Source organism: Meriones unguiculatus, chromosome 14, assembly GCF_030254825.1.
Source record: "Meriones unguiculatus strain TT.TT164.6M chromosome 14, Bangor_MerUng_6.1, whole genome shotgun sequence".
Lineage (NCBI taxonomy): Eukaryota > Metazoa > Chordata > Mammalia > Rodentia > Muridae > Meriones > Meriones unguiculatus.
The window spans coordinates 3,616,839-3,627,047 of record NC_083361.1 but is presented as its reverse complement, the minus strand read 5'-3'; the positions used below and the strand labels follow the sequence as shown (position 1 = coordinate 3,627,047).

The following is a 10,209-nucleotide window of genomic DNA, read 5'->3' as shown; positions in this document are numbered from 1 at the left end:
CTAAAGTGATCAGCTCTGAGTATGAACTGGGGGTAGGGGAGGCTTCCTCGTTTAAGCAGCCTTGCTCGGCCCCCACCTCCGGGGGCTGCCGCATTCATCTCCCCCCCCCCCGGGGGTGGGCGGCTGCATTCATCTCCCCCCCACGGGTGGCGGCTGCATTCATCTTACCCCCCCCCCCCCGGTGTGGGGGTGGGCGGCTGCATTCATCTGGGGTGGAGAGCGGGCCCTGGTGCCTGAGGACTAATTTCCTGCCCGTTTGCCCCTCACACCTTCCTGAGTCCAAATGGGAGGCCCAGCTGCGGGCGAGGGGGAGGGGCCCGGCAGATGGCGACATTTACATACAGCTGGGGACGCTCGGGCCGGCGTCTGGTGGCGACGCTGGGTACAGGGCGGGAGGCTTTGTTTTAAGAAGGGGGAAACACGCCCGCACGCGTTCGCGAGGCCTTCCACGAACACACAGAGTTCACAAAGAGCCCAGGATCCTCATCCGTGTTCGCTCACGGCCTCATCTGTGGGCCTCCCGAGCACACACACACTCTCGTGAGCTCACACCCAGGCGGCTGGGGACGCAGACACAGAACCCACGGGTCCCTAGGGTCCTGCATAGCGGGCAGGGCCGCCCTCAGAACCCCTCACAGCCCCGCAGCCGCGTCAACCGTCCACACAGGCTGGACCACCACCACCTCCACCCGCACGCTAACGTCAGTTCATCTTCCAGTAGGCCTTGCCAGTGGCCACATTCAGGATGAGCTCGGCCAGTGGCCCACACAGGGTCCCATCCCCGGCGACCCTCTCCCCCTCGGTCCCCAGGCTGCGGAGGGGCGGGGCGTCCCCTCAGATATAAGGCTGCGGGAGCCAGCCGCGGCGACTCCCGGGACTACCCCTCAGTCCGTCCCCAAAGCGATGGTCTCCCCGCAGGTGTCTGCGCTTCCCCAGACGCTCCTTCCGCTGCTGCTCCTCCTTCCCCAGGTCAGCCTCCGCGGGGTGCACAGGGGGAAGGGACAGATGGGGTCGGGCTGACACCGGGCGGTCCGAGAGAGGGCTCCGGGGCCGGACAGACGCCAGGTCCCCGGGGTTCCCTAACCCTGCGGCCCTCTCCGCCCCAGGCCCTGCCAGCCGCTGTCTTCGAGCTGCAGATTCTTTCTTTCGGGCCGGGACCAGGCCCCGGGGCCCCGCGGCCCCCCTGCGACGCCCGAGGCCCTTGCCGCCTCTTCTTCAGGGTCTGCCTGAAGCCCGGGGTCTCCCAGGAGGCCGCCGAGTCCCTGTGCGCCCTGGGCGCAGCGCCGAGCACACGGGGCCCCGCCTACACGGAGCAGCCCGGAGCGCCCGCGTCTGCCCTGCCGCTGCCCAACGGCCTCGTACGGGTGCCCTTCCGCGATGCCTGGCCGGTGAGCCCGACACCCAGACCTCCATCTCCGTCTGGACCTGTGCCCCAGAGCCTTAACCACCCCTGAAACCCACACTTCCAGACCCCCTCAGGTCCCCTCTTCGGGATGTCTCAAAGCTGGGCTTCCTATCTCTTTGTGGTTTTGTTTGGGTAGGTGTGTACCTATGCATGCATGCATGTACGTGTGTAGTGGGGGAGACACACAAACGTGCTACAGTCACACGTGGATGTCAGAGGACAGTATGTGGGAGTTCTGCCCTTTACCGTGTGGGGCCCAGGAACTGAACTAAGGTCTTCTAGCTCTCAGGCAAGTGCGTTTGCCCAGTGAATTACCTCCCCCAACCTGTTTTTGTTTGTTTGTTTTTAGAAATAGGCCTGGCTGTCTTTGAACTCACTGTGTAGCTGAGTGTGATCTTGAATTCCTGATCCTCCTGCCTCCACCACCGTTTCCCACCTCCCACGTGTGCAACAAGAAAGCTGGCCCTGGGGTCTTGGCTTTTATTCTCTTTGTACCTGGGGCTCCTCCCAAGGACTTTATCGGGGTCCCCTAATCTCTCCTTATGTTTTCAAGCTCAGCTCTTCTGGCTGGTGCCTGCAGAGGTTATCGGGTGTTTCAGAATCCTAGTGCCCGTCCCTGGACCCTGCTCAGAAAGGAGCGGGACCGATTTGAAATAGAGACATCTTTGGGAACTTCACGTTTTCCATACTTAATTTCCTCGCCTGTGAGGTGCTCCTTTCCTTTTGGACAGGGTCTTGGTGACCCAGACTGAGCCTGGGGTTGCAGGATGTGCAAACACACCTGCTGTTTGCTGAGGCCCAGAACTGGCTTCCGGATGCCATGCTGTGTTCTGGCCTTCAGTGACCTTCCCTGAGCACTGGCTTTCCTTCTTACCTCTTTCCCTCCTCCATCCAACAAGGGCACCTTCTCCCTCATCATTGAAGCCTGGAGAGAGCAGCTGGGAGATCACGCTGGAGGTGAGTAGGCAGGGGCAAATTGGGGTTCAGGGGGGCTGCCTCACGGTGGAGGAGCAGTCACAGGACCGCTCGGCCTACGATGTTATCAGAGCTCCCGGGGGAGGGCTCACCGGCCGGGCATGCTTGTTGCTCTTGTGGAGGACCAGGTTCACGTCCATGACCCTAGTTCTAGAACACCCTGTTCTTTCTTCCTGTGCTTTTCTCTCCTAGGCTACCCACATGCAGGTAAAACCCTCGTACACATAAAATAAAATAAAACACGAATATATATATGTATATTTTTTAAAGCCCTAGTGGCAGCAAGGTAGAGAGCCTGTCCTGGTACAGGCTGAGCATCTGTGATGCAAAGTGCTCCTGATGCACTTATTTTATCTTATCTTTTGTAATGGAGCAGAACCTGCCATATACTGGGCCTGCCCCAGGCCTTCGCTGGTGGAGTCCAGGCACACGCTCTACCGCTAAGCCATCTGCTTGGCCCCGATTCTGTTTTTGAAACCATGTTTTCCTGGCCTCACCAGGGCCATAAACGCAGCTGGTCTTGAATGTCTGGGCCCATCCACCTCCACGTACTAGGATTACAAGAACTGCCCCCACGTGCTGGGCTTGGATGTCTCTTGAAACAGGGTCTCCCGTAATGTAGACTGGCCTTGAATTAGCTGCCTCTGCTGGGCTCACAGGCGCGAGCAGAGCCACCACACAGAGGAAGGCCTTGCGGGGGCGCTCTGACCTCACTTCCGGATGCCTTGTCCGGGTAGATAGAAGTCTCCTGTCTCAACACTCAAACATCCTGGGGCAGATACAGGAGTAATCTGGTTTCTGAGAAACCTGTTCCCTCGACATTAGACGGAGTGTGACACGCAGGTCCCTGGGCAGGCTTGCTGAGGGCGCGTCTACCCTTCACCTCTTAGCGCCAGGGAACTCCCAGGGCTGGGTACGGAGGGTGGGGCCGCCCCGAATCCAGGTGCCCTCCGTTCGCCCCGCAGGGCCCGCCTGGAGTCTGCTAGCTCGAGTGGCCGGCCGCAGACGCCTGGCGGCCGGCGGCCCGTGGGCCCGCGACGCGCAGCGCACCGGAGCGTGGGAGCTACACTTCTCGTACCGCGCGCGCTGCGAGCCTCCCGCCGTCGGGGCGGCCTGCGCGCGCCGGTGTCGCTCGCGCAGCGGCCCCTCGCGGTGCGGCCCGGGACTGCGGCCCTGCGCGCCGTTCCCGGACGAGTGCGAAGCCCCGCGTGAGTCCCTGCCCGCCCTGCGCGGACCCCAGCCCCTCTCGCGGCCTTCCCGGAACCCGGGCCCCGGAGCCCGGCCTGCGCTAGCGTTCACACCGCGTCCTCTCTGCCCCCTGCAGCCGTCTGTCGGGCGGGCTGCAGCCCGGAGCACGGCTACTGTGAAGAGCCCGACGAATGCCGATGCCTGCAGGGCTGGACTGGGCCGCTCTGCACGGTGCCCGCCTCCACCAGCAGCTGCCTGACCGCCAGGGCGCCGGGGCCTGCCAGCACCGGATGCCTGTTCCCCGGGCCCGGGCCCTGTGATGGGAACCCGTGTGCCAATGGAGGCAGCTGCAGCGTCAGTATTTCCCTCCAGCCTCTTCTCCATCACAGCTGTGTGCATGCGTGTGTATGTACGTGTGTGTGTGTGTGTGTGTGTGCGTGCGGCGTGCGCGCAGGAGGAGAGCAAATGTAGACACCGGTGTGTTTATCACACTCTCCATTTAAGTGTTCGAGACAGGGACTCTCACTGAACGTGGAGCTGGCCAGACCCGGATTACAGATGTGCACCACCAAGCCTGCTTTCACCTGGGTGCTGGGAATCTGGCCTCGTGTTGCCACAGAAATCATTTACCCACTGAACCGTCTCCGCGGGGCCCCAGCCCCCAGGGTCTCCCTGTGTAGACCGGGCTGGTATTGAACTCACAAAGATATGCCTAGACCTCGAAAGCACTGGGATTAGAGGAGCGGGCTAACGGCTTCCCCTGGGTTAGCTTCTAGCTGTGCAGCTCTGACCGGAACGCTCAGGCTAGCCGAGCGCCCCTGGTTTTCTGCCTCGGCCTCCTTGAGGGCTAGGATTACCGGTGTGCGTCAGCATGTGAGTTCCAGGCTTCCCGTCTGGAACTCTGCAACCTGGGCGCAAGCCAGGGAGCGGCTATCTGGGGGGCCTTCCTGGAGGCAAGCTGTCCTGCCGGCCTCTTGGACGGCAGGAGCGGGGTACGGGGTGGTACCGAAGAGCAGAGAGAGAGTGGGCAGTGTCCCGGGGTGTGCGCTCGGCAAGAACAGAGCCCTGTGGGGCGCTGTGAGGTGAAGGTTTGGGACCGGGGCATGTGTGGAAGGCAACAGCTCCTGGGGACCGGCCCGAGGCCGAGCCAAGGGGAGGGCAGGCCGGGTGGGAGGCTGGGGAAGGAGGGCGCTGCGGGGACAGGGGCCCCGGCCTGGGCGGGGCGGGCCTGCACTCCCGCGGGGGCGTGGCCAGCTGCGGAGCCCCGCGCTCCCTCGCCGTCGGAGGAGCCCGGGGGTCAGGCTCCCACACGCGAGGGAGCTTCGCGGGTGCAGGGTCTGGGCTTCCGGTGGGGGTGAGGGCTCTCCCGGGGTCCGTATGTGACTCATTCTTGGAACTCCAGCACTTGGGACACCGAGGATCCCGGGTTCGGGGCCGTCCCGGCGGCCTCCAAGCGGAGAGACTGTCTTCTAGACTTGCTTTCCTGGCGGAAGTGGGCATAGAGCCGGGCGGGTGAGGGTCACGTGGTAGGCATCTCCGAGCCGCCCCCACTCTGGGATTCCACGCGCTGAAACGGGAGCGTGGAGCAGATTGAAGGGCGTGTGGGCAGCAGGCCTCGCGGGGGAAAGCCCTGTGCCCTGGGGCTAGAGGAAGAGACACCCGCGGTGCTGAGGGAGAAGGAAGGGCTTTGGCTCCGGGAACCTCCCGCCCCAAGCCTGCGCGTCTCTGTTCAGGAGACCCCCGGCTCGTTTGAATGTGCCTGTCCCCGGGGCTTCTACGGGCCTCGGTGTGAGGTGAGCGGGGTGACCTGCGCGGACGGACCCTGCTTCAACGGCGGCCTGTGTGTGGGTGGCGAGGATCCCGACTCCGCCTACGTCTGCCATTGCCCGCCTGGTTTCCAAGGCTCCAACTGTGAGAAGAGGGTGGACCGGTGTAGCCTGCAGCCGTGTCGGAACGGTGAGGCCGGGAAGCCAGAGGGACGCAGCGGCGGGGCGGGGCGGGGCGGGGCGGGGTGTGGGAGTGAAGGGTGGGGGCGGGTGGGAATCCTGCCGGTGTGGCCCGCGTCCTAAGTCCCGGGCACGCGACCTTCCTTTCTCTGCCCAGTCCATTCTGGGTCCTTGCCTCACGGGTATCTGCCGGAAGCCCTGCCTGGCGGGCCCTAGGTTAGGAGGTAGCAGAGGGCAGCCCAAATCCCTGCCGACCCAGAGCGGCCCTGGGATGGATGGAGCTCCGCGCGTGGCGTGTGCCAGGACGCAGAGCCACAGCCGTGAGGAGCGGGCTCAGGCTGGTGACCCGGGCACACGCCGGCACCCGCTGGCAAGCTGGTGGAAGGCGTCTTGTTGGGTTTGTTTGGGTGAGCGAGATGGAGCCACAGGAAGCTTCTGAGCAGGGGCGAGGCCTGACTTGACACAGGTATTGAACGGTTAGACGGGGCCACGCTGTGCGCAGAGTGCGCACCTACAATCCCAGCCCTCTAAAGCGGAGAGACGGGAGGATCAGAAGTTCGAGGTCATTCTGGGCGATAGAATGAGGTTAGACAGACAAACAAAAAACAAGAGCCAGATGCAGGGTTAAATAGGACCATGAATATAAAGAGCCTGGTGAACACGGTGATTCTGAAAGCCTGTGCAGGATTGAGCACGGTGCCGTAGTTTATTCTGGCTCTCTGGGGGCCGAGGCCGGCAGATCTTACGCTCAAAGCTAGCCTGGGCTCTGCCGTTTCCCCAGGACCGGCGCTCGTCTCTCTCGCTACCCCGTCTCAGGGGTGGCCGGGCCGCGATGGGGCCCACCGGCTCCGGGCTGAATCGCAGGGGAAGCGGGTTTCCTGGAGGGGAGGGCGTGTGAGCGGAGACCGGGATGGACGCGGGCCGCTGGCTGTCCGGGCCTGGGAAAGCCTGCTACAAGGGGGGGTGGGGCGGGGCGCCCGGTGGTCACCGACGTCCCCCCGTCCCCGCAGGCGGCCTCTGCCTGGACCTGGGCCGCGCGCTGCGCTGCCGCTGCCGCGCTGGCTTCGCGGGGCCGCGCTGCGAGCACGACCTGGACGACTGCGCCGGCCGCGCCTGCGCCAACGGCGGCACGTGCGTGGGGGGCGGCGGCGCGCGCCGCTGCTCGTGCGCGCTGGGCTTCGGCGGCCGCGACTGTCGCGAGCGCGCCGACCCCTGCGCCTCCCGCCCCTGCGCGCACGGGGGCCGCTGCTACGCCCACTTCTCCGGCCTCGTCTGTGCCTGCGCGCCCGGCTACATGGGCCTGAGGTGCGAGTTCCCCGTGCGCCCCGACGGCGCGGACGCCGTGCCCGCGGCGGCCCCCGGCGGCCCGAGGCCCGCCGACCCGCGGCGCCTCCTCCTGCCGCCCGCCTTGGGGCTGCTGGTGGCCGCGGTCTTGGCCGGCCTGGCGCTCCTGCTCGTCCACGCGCGCCGCCGAGGCCCTGGCCGCGACTCCGGGACTCGCCTGCTGGCGGGGACCCGGGAGCCTTCGGTGCACACGCTCCCGGATTCGCTCAACAACCTGAGGTCCCAAGGCGGTGCCGGGGACGGCCCCAGGTGAGCAGGCGCGCCTTCGCCAGCCTGGCCCGCTGCCTTGAGCATCTTCCCGATTGGGCCCTCTCTCCCCGGTGTGCACCCCCCTTCTGCTGAGGTCATCGCGTAATTGCCGCTTGCCGATCTGTGATCCCGTCCGTCTTCCGTTTCTCTCCTGTCACAGTTCGTCAGCTGACTGGAATCACCCTGAAGACAGAGACTCTCGATCCGTTTATGTCATACCAGCCCCTTCCATTTATGCTCGAGAGGTAGCTACAGGCCGGGTTCCCGCACTCCAGGCCTTGGGCGCTGGGCTTGGCGGCAGCCGGGGTCCCTTCCCCCCCCCCCCATGTCTTTTCTAATGCTTTTTTCTCCTTTTGTGTTTTAGGCCTGATCCTGCCCCTTCTCTGTCATTGCCTGGAGGTGGAGCCTGAATGTTTTTATTTGCTTTGTGGTGTTCAATCTCTGCCCCCCTCCCTGAGTGGAGGCTGTTTGAGAGGACTTTATTGTACATAAGACCTATTTATAACCTCATTTTCTCATCTCAGAGACATCTATAAAGGTTCCTATTTTGATCAACTACATCAGGCTGAAAACCGTGTGGGGTTTTTGTTTTTGTTTGGTTTGGTTTTTGGGAAGGTTTCTCTGTGTAGCCCTGGCTGACTGTTCTGGAACTCGCTCTGTAGATCAGGCTGGCCTCAGAACTCAGATCTGCCCGTCTCTGCCTCCCAAGCGCTGGGATTTAAGGTGCGCACCGCCACCACCAGGCAAGGACTTTGTGTCTGGTGTTAAAGCTAGGGGAGAGAGCCGTCTGCCAAGGGGAATAAGAGGATCTTTTTGTTTTAAAACTGAGAGATCTCGGAACTCAGTATGAAAACCAGTGGTTCTCAACACATGGGTCAAAAGCCCCTTTGGGGGGGTTGAACACCTCTTTCACTAGGGTCACACATCAAATACCCTGCAACAGGAGGTTTACATCATGATTCGTCATAGTAAAATTACAGTTACGAAGTAGCAATGAAATACTTTTATACTGGGGGTCACCACAGCCATGAAGAACTGTACTAAAGGGTCACAGCATCAGGAAGATTGAGAATCACTGGAATGTTTCTTTTTGTTTTTTGTTGTTATTTTTGTTTTTTGAGACAGAGTTACTGTCCCTGGCTGCTCTGAAAACTCAACCTGTAGACCAGGAACTCAGAGATCCACCTGCCTCAGATTTTGGGGGGTGGGGGGATTAGAGAACCACTGGATTGTAAACTAAGCAACTTTTGATTTACAGTTTGCAGCAGCGTTGTGGCTTCTGCTTCTTGTATACTGAGAATTACAGGCACCCACCACCACACTGGGTCTTCGGTAGAAGGGTCACCAAAAGTTGTTAGGCTTGTGGTTATAACACAGGGGAAGGATATGGATTAAAATCAGCCAAGGAGTCTGGCATTGGTGGCTCAGGCCTTTAATCCCAGCACTCAAGAGGCAGAGGCAGGCAGATCTCTGAGTTCAAGGCCAGCCCAGTCATAGCAAGCTTCAGGCCAGTGAGGGATACATAGTGAAACCCTGTCTGGAAGCTAAGGCAGGAGAATCATAAGTTCAAGGCCAGCCCAAGCTCTATGGTAACTTCCTCAAAACAGAAAGCAAACAAAAACAAAAATATTTAAAACTCAGCCAATTAGAAGAAGGTCATGGGGGGAGGGGTGGCACACACCTTTAATCCTAGCACTCAGGAGGCAGAGGTGAGTTCCAGGACAGCCTGGTCTACAGAGCAAGTTCCAGGACAGCCAGGGCTACACATAGAAACCCTGTCTCAAAAAGAGAGAAGAGGAGGTGGTGGGCATGGGCCAGAGTCCGGGTTAATACCCAGCACAAACATCTAGTTGTTGGCTGATGGAGCCATAGACTGCACTGGCTTCCAGCAACATGGCAGGGTAAAGTACATAAGACATTGTGTTCCAGCAAGTACACATGCGTCCTGGGGTCGAGGATTTTCATGGGGTCTTGGTGAGGCGGACGTAGTTAATAGCCCTCCGGAGGTTGAGCTGAGGTCCAAGCTGTCATCATTATTATGGGCTGTCTGGTGTATGTGCCCCTCCCCATCTATTCAGGAAGGATGTTCCCTGGCTTAAAAATACTGCCCAGGGGCTGGAGAGGTGGCTCAGAGGGTAAGAGCACTGGCTGCTCTTCCAGAGGACCTGGGTTCAGTTCCCAGCACCCACATGGCAGCTTACAGCTGCCTGTTAACTCCTGTTCCAGGGGAGCCAACACAGTCACAGACATACATGCAGCCAAACACTGGTGTACATAAAATAAATAAGTCTTATAAAATACTGCCCAGAAGCCAAGGGAAGAGGCTCACATCTCTTAGGAGTGACCTTGAACTTCTGACCTGCCTGCCCGTATCCCCTGGATGCTGGGATGACAGTCCTGTGTCGCCACAGCTGGTTTATGTGGCACTGGGGCTGGAACCCAGGGCTTCCTGAGTGCGGTGGAAACTGCCAGCTGAGGCACATTCCTGTGGCCCCAGAGCGAAGTCTGGCTGGCCTTACATGGTCGCTGTCCCTGGCTCCGATCCTTGTCACCTCTGCCTTTTCTCCGGCTCCCAAACTCGTCCCTAGTGCAAGCAAGCTTCCCCTTTATCTCGCTAACATTTATTGACCCAGGCATTGTCCCAAGAGCATGAAGCCGGGTTCTCGCTCCCACAGCTCCCAGGCCCGCCTCTGCGGGGTGAAAGCACCGAACCCGGGCACCCACGCTCTGCCGTGAGAACCGTGGCTCAGCGGCCTGCCAGCGGCGAGCACAGCCCCTGGTTCTGTGTACACTGCACTGTTTGTGGGGTCGCCGCTATTCTGCGGACCCTGAAGCTGTCCTCTGGCGGCGGGAAGCTCTGGGCAGTGTCTGTTTGGGGGGGGGGGTGGAGACGGGACAGGGCGGAGACAGTTCGGTGAGCTCCGGAGGCAGCAGCGCCTCCCTGGCCGGAGCGTGGAACCTCCTCCCGGCTGGAACCCGGTGTAACAGTGCCTGCTCGTGGTTGCTGCCGTTTTAGAACCCTGGGGTGCGAATGCGCTCCCCGCCCAAGGAAGAAGGGCGAGGGGTGCTCAGCCTGGGGTGCCCGGGTCTCACCTGGTCCCC

At 61.4% G+C, this 10,209-nt stretch overlaps 1 protein-coding gene across 1 annotated transcript; it reads left to right on the top strand.

Annotated features, from left to right (window-relative positions):
- Nucleotides 1-758: 758 nt before the first annotated feature.
- On the top strand, nucleotides 759-7,445 carry Dll3 (delta like canonical Notch ligand 3). The gene is made up of 8 exons (XM_021662242.2): nucleotides 759-969; nucleotides 1,107-1,388; nucleotides 2,305-2,362; nucleotides 3,346-3,588; nucleotides 3,705-3,922; nucleotides 5,302-5,524; nucleotides 6,525-7,107; nucleotides 7,268-7,445. The coding sequence occupies exons 1-8, from the start codon at nucleotides 904-906 to the stop codon at nucleotides 7,443-7,445; spliced, it is 1,851 nt and encodes a 616-aa protein (XP_021517917.2). The 5' UTR covers nucleotides 759-903.
- The last annotated feature ends 2,764 nt before the right edge of the window (nucleotides 7,446-10,209 follow it).

Bases quoted from the DNA above. Each gene is read 5' to 3' on its own strand.
- Dll3 (XM_021662242.2), top strand. From the start codon at position 904: ATGGTCTCCCCGCAGGTGTCTGCGCTTCCCCAGACGCTCCTTCCGCTG. The intron at 970-1,106 runs GTCAGCCTCCGC...TCTCCGCCCCAG, and splicing joins TGCTGCTCCTCCTTCCCCAG to GCCCTGCCAGCCGCTGTCTT. The intron at 5,525-6,524 runs GTGAGGCCGGGA...CCGTCCCCGCAG, and splicing joins CCTGCAGCCGTGTCGGAACG to GCGGCCTCTGCCTGGACCTG.